Raw genomic sequence first — 21,671 nt, 5'->3', positions numbered from 1 at the left:
GTGTGTGTGTGTGTGTGTGTGTGTGTGTCGGGGTGTAGTGTGTGTGTGTGTGTGTGTGTGTGTGTGTCGGGGTGTAGTGTGTGTGTGTGTGTGTGTGTGTGTCGGGGTGTAGTGTGTGTGTGTGTGTGTGTGTGTGTGTGTGTGTGTGTGTGTCGGGGTGTAGTGTGTGTGTGTGTGTCGGGGTGTAGTGTGTGTGTGTGTGTGTGTGTGTGTGTGTGTGTGTGTGTGTGTCGGGGTGTAGTGTGTGTGTGTGTGTGTGTGTGTGTGTGTGTGTCGGGGTGTAGTGTGTGTGTGTGTGTCGGGGTGTAGTGTGTGTGTGTGTGTGTGTGTGTGTATGTGTGTCGGGGTGTAGTGTGTGTGTGTGTGTGTGTGTGTGTGTGTGTGTCGGGGTGTAGTGTGTGTGTGTGTGTGTGTGTGTGTCGGGGTGTAGTGTGTGTGTGTGTGTCGGGGTGTAGTGTGTGTGTGTGTGTGTGTGTGTGTCGGGGTGTAGTGTGTGTGTGTGTGTGTGTCGGGGTGTAGTGTGTGTGTGTGTGTGTGTGTGTGTATGTGTGTGTGTGTGTGTGTGTGTGTGTGTGTGTCGGGGTGTAGTGTGTGTGTGTCGGGGTGTAGTGTGTGTGTGTGTGTGTGTGTGTGTAGTGTGTGTGTGTGTGAGTGTGTGTGTCGGGGTGTAGTGTGTGTGTGTGTGTGTGTGTCGGGGTGTGTGTGTGTGAGTGTGTGTGTGTGTGTCGGGGGAGTGTGTGTGTCGGGGTGTAGTGTGTGTGTGTGTGTGTGTGTGTGTGTGTGTGTGTGTGTGTGTGTGTGTGTGTGTGTAGTGTGTGTGTGTGTGTGTGTGTGTGTGTGTGTGTGTGTGTGTGTGTGTGTGTGTGTGTCGGGGTGTAGTGTGTGTGTGTGTGTGTGTGTGTGTGTGTGTGTGTGTGTGTGTGTGTAGTGTGTGTGTGTGTGTGTGTGTCGGGGTGTAGTGTGTGTGTGTGTGTGTGTGTGTGTGTGTGTGTGTGTGTGTGTGTGTGTGTGTGTGTGTGTGTGTGTGTGTGTGTGTGTGTGTGTGTCGGGGTGTAGTGTGTGTGTGTGTGTGTGTGTGTGTGTGTGTGTGTGTGTGTGTGTGTGTCGGGGTGTAGTGTGTGTGTGTGTGTGTGTGTGTGTCGGGGGGGTACTGCTGACTTACACGGGATGAGCACAGCCATGGCCATTCCAGTTGCGACAATCACCAGGAGGTTCGAGTAGCGCCGTCGGTACTGAGCTGTGGGGATGAGAAGGAGTCAGTTGAATGCAGCACAAGGTCAGGTTGCGATGGCTGTACACCCCCGCGACCCCCCGGGGCACCGTCCCTTACCGATGGCGTTTATCTGGTGCCTGCTCCTGCGGGACGCGGGCCGCGCGATCGCTCCTCGCACAGGGGAACGCGCTGATAGCGAGCGCACGCTCTCGTGGCTCCGGGGACGCCCTCGCGCTCGCGCTCCCCCTCCCCTCCGAGGGGAGCCTCGCCCTGACGGCCTCAGCGTTCCCGATGTCTCCTCTTATCCAGGAACAAACATCCGGGCTCCACGGCCCATCCGATTCCGACTCAACTGAGTGCGAGACGAGGGACACAGGGTTAGGCACTGAGTCAGGCTCCCTCTACCCCGTCACGCTCAACGTAAAGCCCTCTCTGCACTGCTCCACCCGCGCCCGCCCCCCCCCCCACCCCAGGGGCAGGGACAGCACGGGGTTAGATACAGGGTAAAGCTCCCTCTTGTGGCCTTTGTTCCGCACTCTCTCTCTGTCTCTCTTTTTCTCACTCAGTCCCTCTCACTCTCTCTCTTTCTGAATCTCTCAAACACTCTCTCTTCGTGTATCTCTCTCTATCACTCTCTCTCTCTCTCTCCCCCCCCAAAACACTCTCTCTCTCTCCCCCCAAAACACAGTCTCTCTCTCTCTCCCCCCCCAAAACACTCTCTCTCTCCCCCCCACAGTCTCTCTCTCTCTCTCTCTCTCTCCCCCACCAACACTCTTATGCTCTCTTTTCTCTCACACTTTCTATCTCTCTTTCTCCCTCACTTTCTCTGTTTAGCTCCTTCTGCCTCTCCAACTTTGTGTCTCTCACTCTATCTCTTTTTCTCTCTATCTCTCTCTCCCCCGTCTCGTTCTCACTCTCTTTCTCCTTTTCTTTTCTCCCTATCTCTTCACCCGGCTTTGTTGTGCGTTTCTTTTTTCTTTATACCTCTCTTTTTTCTCACTCTATTTGCGTTTATCTTCACTCCCTCTCTCTACGTCTCCCCCTCTCTATTTTTCTCAAACTATTTATGTCTCTCCCTTCGTTTTCTCTCTCTCTCTCCCACTTTCTATCTCGCTCTATTTATCTCTCTCCATCGCTCTATCTTCTTTCAATTTCTCTTTCTATTTATGCCTCTCTTTTTCTCGCTCTATTTGTGCTCATCTCTCTCCCTCTCCCTCTCTCTATTTATCTATTTACATCTTTCACTCTCCCTGTATCTCTCTCTCTCTCAGTCGCTTTCTCTCCCTCATCCTCTTTCTATCTCGCTCTATTTGTATCCTCCCTTGCTGTTTATCCCTCTCTCCCTTTCTATTTCTCTATCCCTCTCTCCCACTTTGTATCTCTCTCTCTCTCTTGTTCCTATCTCTCTTTCTCAGTCCCTCTCTCGTTCCCTCTCTCTGTCCAGGCGACTTCTGATGATGTCTCAAGATCCTGGATGCTCCCCCTTGTGGTCAAATAGTCTCTATCCCTCTGTTTCTTGTTCCCTCTCTCCTTCACGACCCGCGACTTTCTTTCTCTCTCATTCCCTCTCTTTCTCCTTGCCTCTCTCCCTCACGACCTGACACTCTCTCCCATTCCCGCTCCTTCTCGTTCCCTCTCTATTTTATAACCGGCCCCTCTCTCTCTTGTTTGCCCTGTTCCTCATTCCCTCTCTCCCTCACGACCCATCACTCTCTCTCTCTCTCATTCCCTCTCTTCCTCGTTTCCTCTCTCCCTCACTGCCTGACACTATCGTTCTATCTCTCATTCCCTCTCTTTCTCCTTCCCTCTCTCCCTTACGACCCGTCACTCTCTCTCATTCCCTCTCTTTCTCGTTCCCTTACGACCCAACACTCTCTTTCATTCCCTCTCTTTCTCCTTCCATCTCTCCCTCACGACCAGCCACTCTCTCTCTCTCTCGTTCCTTCTCTTCGTCTCTCCCTCACGATCCAACACTCACTCTCTCATTCCCTCTATCTCACTTTCTTCCTTCCTTCCAGTCTCTCTCTATCCCTAACCCATACTCTGACTTTATTCTTCCCACAAGTCTTGTTCCCTTTCTCTCTCTCTCTCGCCGTCTCTATCTTACTCTCTGTTCATCTCCTTCTGTCCCATTCTCTTTCTCCATCTGTGTCTCTGTCACTTTTCCACTCTCTCACACTCCTTGTCTGTCTCTCATTCTCTGTTTCTCCGTCACCCTCTCACCGTCACTCTCTCTGTACCTCGTTCTCTCTGTCACTCGTTCTACCTCTCTCTCTACCTCACTCTCTGTCACTTTCTACCTCTCTCTGCCTCTCTATCTCTAAATCTCTCACCGTCACACTCTCTCTACCTCTTTCTCACTCTCTCTCCCTCTCTTTCTCTGTCACTCTCTCTGCCTCTCTATCACTCAATCTCTCACCCTCACTCTCTCTCTGCCTTTCTCTCTGTCACTGTCACTCTATTCAATTCCCCTCGATCTCTCTCCCTCACCTGTTCTCTCTATCATTGCACATTCCCTCCATCGGTGTCCGGAACTGCCTCTCAGAAACTCAACACATGTCACACATTCGATGTGACCAGGAGCATCGCTGGTTGCTGTGAGATACACATGGGGGGTGGGGGTGAGACTGTCAACGGAGGGGTATAGGAGGTGACAGAGATAGGGAGGGGGTGTAGGGGGACGGAGGGGGTGACAGAGATAGGGAGGGGGTGTAGGGGGACGGAGGGGGTGACAGAGATAGGGAGGGGGTGTAGGGGGACGGAGGGGGTGACAGAGATAGGGAGGGGGTGTAGGGGGACGGAGGGGGTGACAGAGATAGGGAGGGGTGTAGGGGGATGGAGGGGGTGACAGAGATAGGGAGGGGGTGTAGGGGGACGGAGGGGGTGACAAAGATAGGGAGGGGGTGTAGGGGGACGGAGGGGGTGACAGAGATAGGGAGGGGGTGTAGGGGGACGGAGGGGGTGACAGAGATAGGGAGGGGTGTAGGGGGACGGAGGGGGTGACAGAGATAGGGAGGGGGTGTAGGGGGATGGAGGGGGTGACAGAGATAGGGAGGGGGTGTAGGGGGATGGAGGGGGTGACAGAGATAGGGAGGGGGTGTAGGGGGACGGAGGGGGTGACAGAGATAGGGAGGGGTGTAGGGGATGGAGGGGGTGACAGAGATAGGGAGGGGGTGTAGGGGGATGGAGGGGGTGACAGAGATAGAGAGGGGGTGTAGGGGGATGGAGGAGGTGACAGAGATAGGGAGGGGGTGTAGGGGGATGGAGGAGGTGACAGAGATAGGGAGGGGGTGTAGGGGGATGGAGGGGGTGACAGAGATAGGGAGGGGGTGTAGGGCTTCGGAGGGGGTGACCGAGATAGGGAGGGGTGTAGAGAGATGGAGGGGGTGACAGAGATAGTGAGGGGTGTAGAGAGATGGAGGGGGTGACAGAGATAGGGAGGGGGTGACGGAGATAGGGAGGGGTGTAGGGGGACGGAGGGGGTGACAGAGATAGGGAGGGGGTGTAGGGGGATGGAGGGGGTGACAGAGATAGAGAGGGGGTGTAGGGGGATGGAGGAGGTGACAGAGATAGGGAGGGGGTGTAGGGGGATGGAGGGGGTGACAGAGATAGGGAGGGGATGTAGGGGGATGGAGGGGGTGACAGAGATAGGGAGGGGGTGTAGGGCTTCGGAGGGGGTGACCGAGATAGGGAGGGGTGTAGAGAGATGGAGGGGGTGACAGAGATAGGGAGGGGTGTAGAGAGATGGAGGGGGTGACAGAGATAAGGAGAGGATGTAGGGGCTGGAGGGGGTGACAGAGATAAGGAGGGGGTGGAGGGGCTGACAGAGATAGGGAGGGGGTTTGGGGGGAGGGGTGTGACAGAGATAGGGAGGGGATGTAGGGGGCTGGAGGGGTGTATATCAAGGGTATTTGGGAGCTGGGATGTTGGTGAATATTTGGGGAGGGAATTTGTTGGTGATTCGAGAGCAGGTATTGTGGAGGTGGGGCTTCTGAGTGTGTTTGGAGTGTCGGGGTTGTGGGGTGGGGGTATTTGGGTGATTATGGGGGTATTTGGGAATGTTTGGTAGTTTTAGGTCAATAGTGGGTATTGTGGCTATACAAGGGTGTTGGGGCAATAGGAGAGTATTGGGGGCATTGAGGCAATTGGGGTGTATGAGGGCAGTAGGAGGCTATTGGGGTATTATCGCAACAGGAGGGTATTGGGGCAATAGGACGGTATTGGAGCAATAGGAGAGTATTGGGGGTTTTAGGGCAACAGGCGGGTTTTAGGGCAAAAGGAGGGTGTTGGGGCAATAGGAGGGTTTTGAGGAAATAGGAGGCTATCGGGGGTTTTAGGGCAACAGGCGGGTTTTAAGGCAATAGGAGGGTATTGAGGCAATAGGAGGGATTTGGGGCAATAGGAGGGTATTATGGCAATAGGAGGGTTTAGGGCAATAGGCGGGTATTAGGGCAATAGGAGGGTATTAGGGCAATAGGAGGGTTTTGGGGCAATAGGAGGGTATTAGGGCAATAGGCGGGTATTAGGGCAATAGGAGGGTATTAGGGCAATAGGAGGGTATTGGGGCAATAGGAGGGTATTAGGGCAATAGGAGGGTATTACGGCAATAGGAGGGTATTGGGGCAATAGGAGGGTATTGGGACAATAGGAGGGTATTAGGGCAATAGGAGTGTATTGGGGCAATAGGAGGGTATTGGGGCAATAGGAGGGTATTCGGGCAATAGGAGGGTGTTGGGGCAATAGGAGGGTATTGGGGCAAAAGGAGGGTATTGGGGCAATAGGAGGGAATTGGGGTAATAGGAGGGTATTGGGGCAATAGGAGGGTATTAGGGCAATATGAGGGTGTTGGGGCAATAGGAGGGTGTTGGGGCAATAGGAGGGTATTGGGGCAATAGGAGGGTATTAGGGCAATAGGAGGATATTAGTGCAATAGGAGGGTGTTGGGGCAATAGGAGGGTGTTGGGGCAATAGGAGGGTATTGGGGCAATAGGAGGGTATTAGTGCAATAGGAGGGTATTAGGGCTATAGGAGGGTATTAGGGCAATAGGAGGGTGTTGGGGCAATAGGAGGGTGTTGGGGCAATAGGAGGGTATTAGTGCAATAGGAGGGTGTTGGGGCAATAGGAGGGTGTTGGGGCAATAGGAGGGTATTAGGGCAATAGGAGGGTGTTGGGGCAATAGGAGGGTATTAGGGCTATAGGAGGGTGTTGGGAGTGTGTGGGGGATGGGCGAGGTTTTGGGGGAGAAGCGCGAGCTGCGGGATTAAGGGGCGGGGCCGGGCGCGCGGTGACGGGGCGGGGCCGGGAGGGCGGTCTCCTCCAATCAGAGCGCCCGGTTTTCCCGCTCCCGGCGCCGCTCGTGCGACAGCCGTTTGAGAGAGGGATAGAGACAGAGAGGGATAGAGAGAGAGAGGGAGGGAGAGGGATAGAGAGAGAGAGGGATAGAGAGAGAGAGGGAGGGATAGAGAGAGAGGGAGGGAGGGATAGAGAGAGAGGGAGGGAGGGATAGAGAGAGAGGGAGGGAGAGGGAGAGAGAGGGAGAGGGATAGTGAGGGAGAGAGGGATAGAGAGAGAGGGAGAGGGATAGAGACAGAGAGAGGGATAGAGAGAGAGGGAGAGGGATAGAGAGAGAGGGAGAGGGATAGAGACAGAGAGGGATAGAGAGAGAGAGGGAGAGGGATAGAGACAGAGAGAGGGATAGAGACAGAGAGAGGGGGAGTGAGGGAGAGGGATAGAGACAGAGAGGGAAGGAGAGGGAGAGTGAGGGAGAGGGATAGAGACAGAGAGGGAGAGGGTTAGAGAGAGAGGGGGGGAGAGAGAGAGAGGGAGAGGGATAGAGACAGAGAGGGAGGGAGAGGGATAGAGAGAGAGAGGGAGGGAGAGGGATAGAGAGAGGGAGGGAGAGGGATAGAGATAGAGACAGAGAGAGGGAGAGGGATAGAGAGAGAGAGGGAGGGAGAGGGATAGAGAGAGAGGGAGAGGGATAGAGACAGAGAGTGGGAGAATGATAGAGATAGAGAGGCAGAGATAGAGAGAGAGGGATAGAGACAGAGATAACGGAGACGTAGAGAGAGGGATTGAGGCAGAGAGAGGGAGAGGGATAGAGACAGAGAGAGGGAGAGGGATAGAGACAGAGAGAGAGAGATAGAGACAGGGAGAGGGATAGAGACAGAGGGAGAGGGATAGAGACAGAGAGGGAAAGGGATAGAGACAGAGGGAGAGGGATAGAGACAGAGGGAGAGGGATAGAGACAGAGAGGGAGAGGGATAGAGAGAGGGAGAGGGATAGAGACAGAGAGGGATAGAGACAGAAAGGGAGAGGGATAGAGAGGCAGAGATAGAGAGAGAGGGATAGACACAGAGAGAGGGAGAGATAGAGAGAGAGGGGGATAGAGGCAGAGATAATGGAGATGTAGAGAGAGGGAGATAGGGAGAGGGGCAGCGAGAGAGGGATAGTGACAGAGAGAGGGAGAGGGATAGAGACAGAGAGGGAGAGGGATAGAGAGGGAGAGGGATAGAGAGAGAGAGGGAGATGGATAGAGACAGAGAGGGAGAGGGATAGAGACAGAGAGAGAGAGGGAGAGGGATAGAGAGAGGGAGAGAGATAGAGACAGAGAGAGAGGGACAGAGGGAGAGGGATAGAGACAGAGGGAGAGGGAGAGGGATAGAGACAGAGAGGGAGGGAGAGGGATTGAGAGAGAGAGGGAGGGAGAGGGATAGAGAGAGGGAGGGAGAGGGATAGAAAGGCAGAGATAGAGAGAGAGGGATAGACACAGAGAGAGGGAGAGATAAAGAGAGAGAGGGATAGACACAGAGAGAGGGAGAGATAAAGAGAGAGAGGGATAGAGGCAGAGATAATGGAGATGTAGAGAGAGGGATTGAGGCAGAGAGGGAGATAGGGAGAGGGGCAGTGAGAGAGGGATAGTGACAGAGAGAGGGAGAGATAGATAGAGAGGCATAGAGACCGATAGAGAGGGATGGAGAGAGAGAGGGGGATAGAGATACGGAAGGAGAGAGAGGGATAGAGATACGGAAGGAGAGAGAGATAGAGATACAGAAGGAGAGATAGAGAGGGATAGAGATACAGAAGGAGAGACAGAGAGAGGGATAGAGAGATAGATAGAAAGATAGAGAGCAATAGAGACAGAGAGAGAGGGATAGGAACAGAGTGAGGGAGAGATAGAAAGAGGGATAGGAACAGAGCGAGGGAGAGATAGAGGGATAGGGGCAGAGAGAGTGGGAGAGTTAGAGAGAAGGAGATGGATAGAGACAGAGAGAAAGAGAGAGGGTGAGTTAGGGAGTGAGACAAAGCAAGTGGCATAAAAAGAGAGGGGGGAGGAATAGGGAGAGATCAGAGAGATTCAGACAGAAAGGGTGGGTTAGCGATTGACGGAGGTGGAGAGGGAGAGACAGAGAGAGGAGGAATGGGTGAGAGACAGAGATAGAGGGATAGAGAAAGTCTGATAGAGATGGAGATATAGAGAGGGAGGAAGAGAGAGAAACGGAGAGAGACAGAGATAGAAACGCAAAGAGGGGGAGGGATTGTGAGGGTGCGAAAATAGATACAGAAAAAGGGACAGTGACAGAGGTGTAGACATTGGAAGAAGGAGAGAAGGATCGAGATAGTGGGGTTGGAGGGAGGATAGAGAGAGGGATAGATACAGAGAGAAATGGGAGGAAGGGAGAGATTGAGACAGATGGATTGAGGGGGAGAGGGATAGAGTGGTGAGAGAATCAAAGTGGATGGGGGAGACGGAGTGAGAGAGATGGAGAGAAAGACAACGAGTGAGATATAGACTAGGGGAGGGAGGGATAGAGGTAGTTAGAGATGGACAGAGGGAGGTAGTGAAGGTAGAAAGATGGAGTCATGTGGAGAGAGGGGATTGGAAACAGGAGATAGAGGGCTAGAGAGGGGCACAGTGGGATTGAGAGACAGGTAGGATAGAGAGAGATGTAGAGAGGGGTAGAGAAAAAGAGAAAGTATGAGGGAGATAGAGACAGCAGTATTGAGGGGGATAGAGAAAGAGGGTGAGGGGATAGGGAGTGGAACTGAGGGGGATAGAGAGGGAGTATGAGGAGGATAGAGAGGTAGTGAGGGGGGATAGGGAGGGTGTGAGTGAGGAGGATAGAGAGAGTGTGAATGAGGGGGATAAAGAGAGGAATGGAAAGAGTTTGGGAAAATGGATTGAGATAGAGAGAAGGAGATACAGCGATAGAAACATAGCTAGAGAGGGACAGGAATAGAGAGATGAAGATAGTCAGAGAGTGACACAGACAGTTAGGAAAATACAGAGAGATAGAGATGAAGCAAAAAGAGAAATTGTGGGAAAAACTCAGCAGGTCGGGCAGAACCTGTGGAGAGAAATCACAGCTAACGCTTCAGGTCCAGTGAGTATTCTTCACAACTGATGGAAGGTGGGAAAAGGTTGGTATATTTGCTGGTGTAAAAGGTGAAATGACATGGTATCAGGGATGTGCTGGCAAGATGAATATAAAACTACTTTAGTCATTGGAGACAGGAGTAACGCTGGAAGGATGAAGACCAGGAAGATGCAGAGAGATGAGAATAACCCTCTGCTCACTACATCAGGCTAAATCACTCTGAAATCACTTTATATTCAAAGGGACAGCTCCAATCAGTGCGATATCTCCACAGTCATTTCTGTCTTTAAATGCAGCCTCACCTCCAGTTCTACTCTCTTTGACCCCGTCAACACTCACTTTCACCCTGGTGTTAACCTCTAGCTATCAGCTCCGTTCCCTTAAGGCCAATGGAGACAGATTTCAACTGAAGTGACAGACAATTGGGTCAAACCGTCCAGGTCCATCTGGACCATGGGCTTCTATCCCCTCAACTCCAGCTCTGCTCCGTTCAAACACGGGCACCCTGCACTGGAAAGACAGCCCTGCTCCCAGCTTTGCTTCTCCATTATATACTGTGTTCTTCAGCCCGTCTTCTACTACTACCCCACACTCTCCCCTCAAGTCAAGGTCTCATTCACAGAGATTGAGACCATGTGATGGGCTGCCTCAGTCACTTTCCCTCTTTCCACTTGTCCACAGGGACAAACTGCCCTTAAGTGGACATGGATATTATGAATATCGGCCGAGGGACCATGGATGCCTTTGGGCTGAGTTTTCAGACATGGAGTATATTGGATGGACATGGGTACAGGAAATGCTAAGGAGCTATGGGTAATGTAGGAATGGAACTGCTGGCTCTGGGCTCTATTGGGATGGGTAATTTGGTGTAGGGCCCTGTTGGGAGGAATGAATGGACCCCACGAGCAGGAGCAAGGAGCTGTGTGAGGTATGTGGGGCATGAATGTTTCTGTTTCCACTGAAATCTGCTAAGTGTTGAAAGTGAAACAGGTATCAGTTACTGAGCTACACCTACATCTCAACTGATCCTGCGTCATTCGATTATTCTCACTCCTGGAAGGACTTGGGACGACACTCCTGGATGTGTCCGTGGCCCTCTTCCTGCCCCCTTGTTGCCAGCCCAGGTTACCCCGGCTGTTTTCCAGTTGCTGCCTCCTCTGAATGTTTCTATCAGGTACAGCCATCGGTTGGAGGGAAGGGTGAGTGGTTAAAGAAACAGAGTGACATTGGGCAGTACAGATCACATCCCGAGAGAGAGGGGACTGAGAGGCACTGGTCAGGGTACAGATATCTCCCTGAGAGAGAGAGGGGGGGACAGAGAGACACCAGTCAGTGTACAGATATCTCCCTGAGAGAGAGAGGGGGGGACAGAGAGACACCAGTCAGTGTACAGATATCTCCCTGAGAGAGAGAGGACTGAGAGACACCAGGCAGTGTACAGATATCTCCCTGAGAGAGAGAGAGAGAGAGAGAGGGGGGGGGGGTCTGAGAGACACCAGTCAGTGTACAGATATCTCCCTGAGTGAGGGGGGGACTGAGAGACACCAGTCAGTGTACAGATATCTCCCTGAGAGAGGGGGGGACTGAGAGACACCAGTCAGTGTACAGATATCTCCCTGAGTGAGGGGAGGAACTGAGAGACACCAGTGAGTGTACAGATATCTCCCTGAGAGAGAGGGGACTGAGAGACACCAGTCAGTGTACAGATATCTCCCTGAGAGAGAGAGAAGAGGGGACTAAGAGACACCAGTCAGTGTACAGATATCTCCCTGAGAGAGAGAGAAGAGGGGACTAAGAGACACCAGTCAGTGTACAGATATCTCCCTGAGAGAGAGGGGGGGACTGAGAGACACCAGTTAGTGTACGGATATCTCCCTGAGAGAGAGACGGGGGGGGACTGAGAGACACCAGTCAGTGTACAGATATCTCCCTGAGAGAGAGGGGGGGGGCGACTGAGAGACACCAGTCAGTGTACAGATATCTCCCTGAGAGAGAGGGGGGGACTGAGAGACACCAGTTAGTGTACGGATATCTCCCTGAGAGAGAGAGAGAGGGGGGGACTGAGAGACACCAGTCAGTGTACAGATATCTCCCTGAGAGAGAGGGGGTACTGAGAGACACCAGTCAGTGTACAGATATCTCCCTGAGAGAGAGAGAGGTCGGGTGGGTGGGGGGTAACTGAGAGACACCAGTCAGTGTACAGATATCTCCCTGAGAGAGAGAGAGGGGGGGGGGACTGAGAGACACCAGTCAGTGTACAGATATCTCCCTGAGAGAGAGAGAGAGGGGGGGGGACTGAGAGACACCAGTCAGTGTACAGATATCTCCCTGAGGGGGGGAGACAGACAGTCAGACAGAGGGAGACACACACACCAGAGACGGGGGGCGGGGTGGGGTGCGGGAAACGTGGATGCAATAAATCACAATTTTTCATTGATGTTTCCACCGATGATGAATTCTGTTCGGGCAATGAAGCTATGAGATCGGATCTGGGAGCTTTTCCAAACTTACTTCCATTCTGCATTAGTACGCCAAATTGTACCCTTCCTGAGAGTGGTTCATGGGGACACAGCTTTGCTTTCACTTCAAAAATGACGTATCTAACTCAGAGCTGTCTCTGCCATCGAATTGTTTTATGGGAAATGCTGCCGGGGAGGTTTACACTGTATCTAACCCCGTGCTGTCCGTGTCCTGGGAGTGTTTGAATGGAAACACTGTCAAGGGAGCTTTACTCAGCATCTCACCCCATGCTGTTCCTGTTGCTGGGAGCTTTTGGGCTGGTCGGGGGACAGTGTAGCGGGAGCTTTACTCTGTTTCTAACCCTGAGCTGTCCCTGTCCTAGGGTAGTTTGATGGGTACAGTGCAGAGGGAGCTTTACTCTCTATCTAAACCCGTGCTGTTCCTGTCCCTGAGAATGTTTGATTGGGGCAGGGGGCAGTGTAGAGGAAGCTTTACTCTGCATCTAACCCTGTGCTGTCCCTGTCCTGGGAGTGTTTGATGGGGAACAGTGTAGAGGAAGCTTTACTCTGCATCTAAAACTGTGCTGTTCTTGTCAGTGGGTGCTTAACTTCCCAATAAAAGCGTGTGGCTTGATTTCAGGAGGGAGGTGATCCTGAAAACCTCTCCAATATCAATGAGGAACCGTCTGGAGGTGAAGGCTGGTGAGCTGGGGAAGAAGTTTAAGCTAAAACTGGAAGTGAGTGAGGAGCACACACCGAACGAGGACTCTGAGTTGGAAAATGTCCTGAAGAAAGAGACAGAGAAGTTCTGCAAGGCCTACACCAAACAGTTTAACTCAGTGATTGTCAAACTGAGGGAGAGGATTGTGAAGGAGGTTGAAGGTTTCATCAAACAACAGGTAACTCAGATACAAAATTTTTCAAACTTGTGAATTTAACAGTCTCGAAACAGGTTTGTACTGTATCTAAACGTCATGCTGCCCCTGTCCCATGTAGTGTTTGGGGGCGACAGTGTAGTGGGAGCTTTACTCTGTATCTAACACTTTGCTGTCCCTGTCCTGGGAGTGTTTGATGGGTGGACAGTGTAGCGGGAGTCTTTCTGTTTGTGTCCCGGACAGTGTTCTAACTTGTAATTGTATGAATTTACAGTGAGACCCTCTCTGTCCTCCTTCAGTAATCCTAGCAGGGTCTTGTGATCTGTTGCCAATATAAATTTAGGCCCGTGAAGGTATTGTTGGAGCTTCCACAAACCCGAAATGACTGCTAAGCCTTCCTTCTCGATCTGGGCGTTTTTGCGCTCTGCATCAGCCAAAGTCTGGGAGGTATGCAGTACTGGACATACTCTCCATTGGGCCATCTGTGAGCAATGCCACTCCAATACATACAGGGTGGCATCGCATGCCAGCACCAGATCTCGCTGGGATCGTAGTGCGCCAACACTTGAGACACTGATAACTGCTTCTCCACTTCCCTAAAGGCTGTATTTGACGATGTGACTATTGCCAATGCTGATCATTTTTTGAGAGTTGGTGCCAAGGTTTCAGGATGGAGACCAGGTTCCGTATGAATATAATAATTCTCCAGCCCACAGATAGCCCTAAGCTCTGGTACAAATGTGGGAGCTGGGGCTCATAGATTTCTCTGTCTTTATCTTCCTACGGGTGTGACCCGGGCTGGAAATGGCACAGCCTGACGGTATCCCAAATGGCAGCTTTGTATATTGGTACAAACCTAGTGGGTAATGATTATGGTGTATTTCTGGGAATCCTCATCTAACCATGATTGTGGGCACATATGGCTGATGCCCAGCTTTATGAAGGTCAGCCCTCCCAAAGAGCTGAAATAAGTCTTTCCCCCACAGCAAAGGTTATCAGACATATCTGAGAAAGATCTAGATTTTGTAGTGTAATTCTCGGACACCAGATTTTTGGAGAATAAGGCAGTGCAACGGGTGTTAGTAAGCAATCTATGGTGGAGAGTATATTGTGCAAATAGCACAGGCACTCATCACTCCTATCTCACAGGGCTGCAGCTAAACGCACCAGGATTTTCTCAAGGGGGTTGATCAGTAGTTACCATCTGTACAAAACAGCCATTTGGGATCTTTAAGCTTGTGTTTCTTTGAGCAGCATGCTCTAGGCTTGTGGAACTGAAGCTCTGGGCAGTTTGAGAAATAGTCCCTGCTCAGTGTAGTCAAATGCGGCCCCTAACTTACAAAGCGCTTGGTGTCCTAATAAACTCACTGGCGAACGTATGTCAATAACAAAGGTGTGGCGCACACTATGATCCCCAATTTGTATCGACATGAGATGGCACAGGAGCTCAACCGTAGGAATTCTGGCTACTCCTACCATAGAAATCTTTTTAAGATCGCAAGGTAATTCCACAGAGCGGGGACACACACAAAATTGTTGTGCTGGAATCAGTTAGAAAGTTTACTCGTCTCCCTTTAATTTCGGTTTCTTCCACTGGGGCCTCCGGGGGAGAAGAGGATAATCCGATCATCGCAGCCTGTATTGGGGCCCCCTCCATGGCACCCCTGTTGTCCCTGAGGGAAAGGGTTGTTGAGCAAAAAGGTGGACACTGTTTCTGATCTACTCTGCAGGCCCCTTCAACTCCACTGCGGCAGCCCCTGGCCCAATGGCCTTTCTGCCCACGTCGCCAGCAGACAACCTGCTCTGTCTCTTCCCTGCCATCTCCAGTCATGATCACCCATTATGGGGTTTTCATTAGTTACCTCTGTTACATGGAGATCTAAGCTGCCGGACCACTTGGCCTTTAAGTTCACCTGGTCTTTTTGTAAACAAGCCTTGCCTATCTGTGTTGGTCAGAGACGTGATAATCTTGTTGCATCCTTGCAGCTGCCAGGTCAGGTTTACCAATTTAAGAGCATGTGCTGTATTAGGATCAAGGCAATTTAAAAGGGTTTGCATGGCTAGGGGTTCGTGCTGCTCAAGTACCACACCTGCCGAGGATATCCAAGTGTTCTTAAAACTGGCAATAAAGTCTGTTAACTGTCCACCCTTTTTCTGGATTCATCTAGTCACTTCCCTGAAGTCACTACTGTTTGCCCCTGTCAGTGATGACCTCTTTAGCTCATCTCTGGAGCCAGGTATCCCTGCTCTCATTCCCCTGATCCTGATGGCTTTCATCAGGGGCCCAATCAAAGTTATGGCCCAGAGAAACAGCAAATCAGTCCTTGACCATGGGCCTGGAGGTCCCATATCGAACTTTTAATAGTAACAGCATGTCCCCAGGCAGTGGGTTATAAATCTGACATGTCTGGACCAGCCAATTGTGAAACGGAACGGGCTTTTTTAGAGGATGTGGGGCTTCATTTATCATGTTTCGGACTTCAGAGAGGGCCCAGGGTCGCAAAACAGCCGCTTTTCCGGCCATTGCACATGAATTTTGTTTACCCGTACTACAGACAAGTACCTCAGAGTCACTGTCATTACTAGTGAAGGGTACCTCAGGGTCACTGTCATTACTAGTGACGGGTACCTCAGGGTCACTGTCATTACTAGTGATGGGTACCTCAGAGTCACTGTCATTACTAGTGACGGGTACCTCAGGGTCACTGTTATTACGAGTGAGGGGTACCTCAGAGTCACTGTCATTACTAGTGACGGGTACCTCAGGGTCACTGTCATTACTAGTGACGGGTACCTCAGAGTCACTGTCATTACTAGTGACAGGTACCTCAGGGTCACTGTCATTACTAGTGACGGGTACCTCAGAGTCACTGTCATTACTAGTGACGGGTACCTCAGGGTCACTGTCATTACTAGTGAAGGGTACCTCAGGGTCACTGTCATTACTAGTGACGGGTACCTCAGAGTCACTGTCATTACTAGTGACGGGTACCTCAGGGTCACTGTCATTACTAGTGACGGGTACCTCAGAGTCACTGTCATTACTAGTGAAGGGTACCTCAGGGTCACTGTCATTACTAGTGACGGGTACCTCAGGGTCACTGTCATTACTAGTGAAGGGTACCTCAGAGTCACTGTCATTACTAGTGACGGGTACCTCAGGGTCACTGTCATTACTAGTGACGAATACCTCAGGGTCACTGTCATTACTAGTGAAGGGTACCTCAGAGTCACTGTCATTACTAGTGACGGGTACCTCAGGGTCACTGTCATTACTAGTGACGGGTACCTCAGAGTCACTGTCATTACTAGTGACGGGTACCTCAGGTTCACTGTCATTACTAGTGACGGGTACCTCAGAGTCACTGTCATTACTAGTGAAGGGTACCTCAGGGTCACTGTCATTACTAGTGAAGGGTACCTCAGGTTCACTGTCATTACTAGTGACGGGTACCTCAGGGTCACTGTCATTACTAGTGACGGGTACCTCAGGTTCACTGTCATTACTAGTGACGGGTACCTCAGAGTCACTGTCATTACTAGTGAAGGGTACCTCAGGTTCACTGTCATTACTAGTGACGGGTACCTCAGGGTCACTGTCATTACTAGTGACGGGTACCTCAGGGTCACTGTCATTACTACTGAAGGGTACCTCAGGGTCACTGTCATTACTAGTGACGAGTACCTCAGGGTCACTGTCATTACTAGTGACGGGTACCTCAGAGTCACTGTCATTACTAGTGACGGGTACCTCAGGGTCACTGTCATTACTAGTGAAGGGTACCTCAGGGTCACTGTCATTACTAGTGACGGGTACCTCAGAGTCACTGTCATTACTAGTGACGGGTACCTCAGGGTCACTGTCATTACTAGTGACGGGTACCTCAGAGTCACTGTCATTACTAGTGAAGGGTACCTCAGGGTCACTGTCATTACTAGTGACGGGTACCTCAGGGTCACTGTCATTACTAGTGAAGGGTACCTCAGAGTCACTGTCATTACTAGTGACGGGTACCTCAGGGTCACTGTCATTACTAGTGACGAATACCTCAGGGTCACTGTCATTACTAGTGAAGGGTACCTCAGAGTCACTGTCATTACTAGTGACGGGTACCTCAGGGTCACTGTCATTACTAGTGACGGGTACCTCAGGGTCCCTGTCATTACTAGTGACGGGTCCCTCAGAGTCACTGTCATTACTAGTGACGGGTACCTCAGAGTCACTGTCATTACTAGTGAAGGGTACCTCAGGTTCACTGTCATTACTAGTGACGGGTACCTCAGGGTCACTGTCATTACTAGTGACGGGTACCTCAGGTTCACTGTCATTACTAGTGACGGGTACCTCAGAGTCACTGTCATTACTAGTGAAGGGTACCTCAGGTTCACTGTCATTACTAGTGACGGGTACCTCAGGGTCACTGTCATTACTAGTGAAGGGTACCTCAGGGTCACTGTCATTACTAGTGACGGGTACCTCAGTGTCACTGTCATTACCTGTGACGGGTACCTCAGAGTCACTGTCATTACTAGTGACGAGTACCTCAGGGTCACTGTCATTACTACTGAAGGGTACCTCAGGGTCACTGTCATTACTAGTGACGGGTACCTCAGAGTCACTGTCATTACTAGTGACGAGTACCTCAGGGTCACTGTCATTACTAGTGACGGGTACCTCAGAGTCACTGTCATTACTAGTGACGGGTACCTCAGGGTCACTGTCATTACTACTGAAGGGTACCTCAGGGTCACTGTCATTACTAGTGACGGGTACCTCAGGGTCACTGTCATTACTAGTGACGGGTACCTCAGGGTCACTGTCATTACTACAGACAAGTACCTCAGGGTCACTGTCATTACTAGTGACGGGTACCTCAGGGTCACTGTCATGACTAGTGACGGGTACCTCAGGGTCACTGTCATTACTACAGACAAGTACCTCAGGGTCACTGTCATTACTAGTGACGGGTACCTCAGGGTCACTGTCATTACTAGTGAAGGGTACCTCAGAGTCACTGTCATTACTAGTGACGGGTACCTCAGGGTCACTGTCATTACTAGTGACGGGTACCTCAGAGTCACTGTCATTACTGGTGACGGGTACCTCAGGATCACTGTCATTACTAGTGACGGGTACCTCAGGATCACTGTCATTACTAGTGACGGGTACCTCAGTGTCACTGTCATTACTAGTGAAGGGTACCTCAGAGTCACTGTCATTACTAGTGCCGGGTACCTCAGAGTCACTGTCATTACTAGTGACGGGTACCTCAGGGTCACTGTCATTACTAGTGAAGGGTACCTCAGTGTCACTGTCATTACTAGTGACGGGTACCTCAGAGTCACTGTCATTACTAGTGAAGGGTACCTCAGGGTCACTGTCATTACTAGTGACGGGTACCTCAGAGTCACTGTCATTACTAGTGACGGGTACCTCAGGGTCACTGTCATTACTAGTGACGGGTACCTCAGGGTCACTATCATTACTAGTGACGGGTACCTCAGGGTCACTGTCATTACTAGTGACGGGTACCTCAGAGTCACTGTCATTACTAGTGACGGGTACCTCAGGGTCACTGTCATTACTAGTGACGGGTACCTCAGAGTCACTGTCATTACTAGTGACGGGTACCTCAGAGTCACTGTCATTACTAGTGACGGGTACCTCAGGGTCACTGTCATTACTACTGAAGGGTACCTCAGGGTCACTGTCATTACTAGTGACGGGTACCTCAGAGTCACTGTCATTACTAGTGACGAGTACCTCAGGGTCACTGTCATTACTAGTGACGGGTACCTCAGAGTCACTGTCATTACGAGTGACGGGTACCTCAGGGTCACTGTCATTACTAGTGAAGGGTACCTCAGGGTCACTGTCATTACTAGTGACGGGTACCTCAGGGTCACTGTCATTACTAGTGACGGGTACCTCAGAGTCACTGTCATTACTAGTGAAGGGTACCTCAGGGTCACTGTCATTACTAGTGACGGGTACCTCAGAGTCACTGTCATTACTAGTGATGGGTACCTCAGAGTCACTGTCATTGCTAGTGACGGGTACCTCAGAGTCACTGTCATTACTAGTGACGAGTACCTCAGGGTCACTGTCATTACTACTGAAGGGTACCTCAGGGTCACTGTCATTACTAGTGACGGGTACCTCAGAGTCACTGTCATTACTAGTGACGAGTACCTCAGGGTCACTGTCATTACTAGTGACGGGTACCTCAGAGTCACTGTCATTACGAGTGACGGGTACCTCAGGGTCACTGTCATTACTAGTGAAGGGTACCTCAGGGTCACTGTCATTACTAGTGACGAGTACCTCAGGGTCACTGTCATTACTAGTGACGGGTACCTCAGGGTCACTGTCATTACTAGTGACGGGTACCTCAGAGTCACTGTCATTACTAGTGAAGGGTACCTCAGGGTCACTGTCATTACTAGTGACGGGTACCTCAGAGTCACTGTCATTACTAGTGACGAGTACCTCAGGGTCACTGTCATTACTAGTGACGGGTACCTCAGAGTCACTGTCATTACTAGTGAAGGGTACCTCAGAGTCACTGTCATTACTAGTGACGAGTACCTCAGGGTCACTGTCATTACTAGTGAAGGGTACCTCAGGGTCACTGTCATTACTAGTGACGAGTACGTCAGAGTCACAGTCATTACTAGTGACGGGTACCTCAGAGTCACTGTCATTACTAGTGACGGGTACCTCAGGGTCACTGTCATTACTACTGAAGGGTACCTCAGAGTCACTGTCATTACTAGTGAAGGGTACCTCAGGGTCACTGTCATTACTAGTGACGGGTACCTCAGGGTCACTGTCATTACTAGTGACGGGTACCTCAGAGTCACTGTCATTACTATTGACGGGTACCTCAGGGTCACTGTCATTACTAGTGACGGGTACCTCAGGGTCACTGTCATTACTAGTGACGGGTACCTCAGAGTCACTGTCATTACTAGTGACAGGTACCTCAGGGTCACTGTCATTACTAGTGAAGGGTACCTCAGAGTCACGGTCATTACTAGTGAAGGGTACCTCAGAGTCACTGTCATTACTACTGAAGGGTACCTCAGGGTCACTGTCATTACTAGTGACGGGTACCTCAGGGTCACTGTCATTACTACTGAAGGGTACCTCAGAGTCACTGTCATTACTAGTGAAGGGTACCTCAGGGTCACTGTCATTACTAGTGACGGGTACCTCAGAGTCACTGTCATTACTAGTGACGGGTACCTCAGGGTCACTGTCATTACTATTGACGGGTACCTCAGGGTCACTGTCATTACTAGTGACGGGTACCTCAGAGTCACTGTCATTACTAGTGACGGATACCTCAGGGTCCCTGTCATTACTACTGAAGGGTACCTCAGGGTCACTGTCATTACTAGTGACGGGTACCTCAGGGTCACTGTCATTACTAGTGACGGGTACCTCAGAGTCACTGTCATTACTAGTGACGGATACCTCAGGGTCACTGTCATTACTACTGAAGGGTACCTCAGCGTCACTGTCATTACTAGTGACGGGTACCTCAGGGTCACTGTCATTACTAGTGAAGGGTACCTCAGAGTCACTGTCATTACTAGTGACGAGTACCTCAGGGTCACTGTCATTACTAGTGACGGGTACCTCAGAGTCACTGTCATTACTACTGAAGGGTACCTCAGAGTCACTGTCATTACTAGTGACGAGTACCTCAGGGTCACTGTCATTACTACTGAAGGGTCCCTCAGAGTCTCTGTCATTACTAGTGAAGGGTACCTCAGGGTCACTGTCATTACTAGTGACGGGTACCTCAGGGTCATTGTCATTACTAGTGAAGGGCACCTCAGGGTCACTGTCATTACTAGTGACGGGTACCTCAGGGTCACTGTCATTACTAGTGACGGATACCTCAGGGTCACTGTCATTACTACTGAAGGGTACCTCAGCGTCACTGTCATTACTAGTGACGGGTACCTCAGAGTCACTGTCATTACTAGTGACGGGTACCTCAGGGTCACTGTCATTACTGGTGACGGGTACCTCAGAGTCACTGTCATTACTAGTGAAGGGTACCTCAGGGTCACTGTCATTACTACTGAAGGGTACCTCAGGGTCACTGTCATTACTAGTGACGGGTACCTCAGGGTCACTGTCATTACTAGTGATGGGTACCTCAGGGTCACTGTCATTACTAGTGAAGGGTACCTCAGGGTCACTGTCATTACTACTGAAGTGTACCTCAGGGTCACTGTCATTACTAGTGACGGGTACCTCAGGGTCTCTGTCATTACTAGTGACGGGTACCTCAGGGTCACTGTCATTACTAGTGACGGGTACCTCAGAGTCAGTGTCATTACTAGTGATGGGTACCTCAGAGTCACTGTCATTACTAGTGACGGGTACCTCAGGGTCACTGTCATTAGTACAGACGGGTACCTCAGGGTCACTGTCATTACTAGTGACGGGTACCTCAGAGTCACTGTCATTACTAGTGACGGGTACCTCAGGGTCACTGTCATTACTAGTGATGGGTACCTCAGGGTCACTGTCATTACTAGTGACGGGTACCTCAGGGTCACTGTCATTACTAGTGAAGGGTACCTCAGGGTCACTGTCATTACTAGTGACGGGTACCTCAGGGTCACTGTCATTACTACTGAAGGGTACCTCAGGGTCACTGTCATTACTAGTGACGGGTACCTCAGGGTCACTGTCATTACTAGTGAAGGGTACCTCGGGGTCAC

At 51.0% G+C, this 21,671-nt stretch overlaps 1 protein-coding gene across 1 annotated transcript in view; it reads right to left on the bottom strand.

The window, feature by feature from the left end:
• Positions 1-3,719, bottom strand: part of LOC132207501 (uncharacterized) — a 26,520-nt gene extending 22,801 nt beyond the window's left edge. The window contains exons 1-3 of the mRNA XM_059643271.1: positions 3,704-3,719; positions 1,331-1,513; positions 1,163-1,237 (exon numbers count right to left, since the gene is read on the bottom strand). Of these exons, the coding sequence (XP_059499254.1) occupies positions 1,163-1,237; positions 1,331-1,513; positions 3,704-3,719 (274 nt within the window). The remainder of the gene's footprint in view (positions 1-1,162; positions 1,238-1,330; positions 1,514-3,703) is intronic.
• Positions 3,720-21,671: the final 17,952 nt, after the last annotated feature.

Source organism: Stegostoma tigrinum, chromosome 50 (assembly GCF_030684315.1).
Source record: "Stegostoma tigrinum isolate sSteTig4 chromosome 50, sSteTig4.hap1, whole genome shotgun sequence".
Classification (NCBI taxonomy): domain Eukaryota; kingdom Metazoa; phylum Chordata; class Chondrichthyes; order Orectolobiformes; family Stegostomatidae; genus Stegostoma; species Stegostoma tigrinum.
Note: the sequence above shows the minus strand (reverse complement) of the source record. Positions and strands in the feature narration are given on the sequence as shown.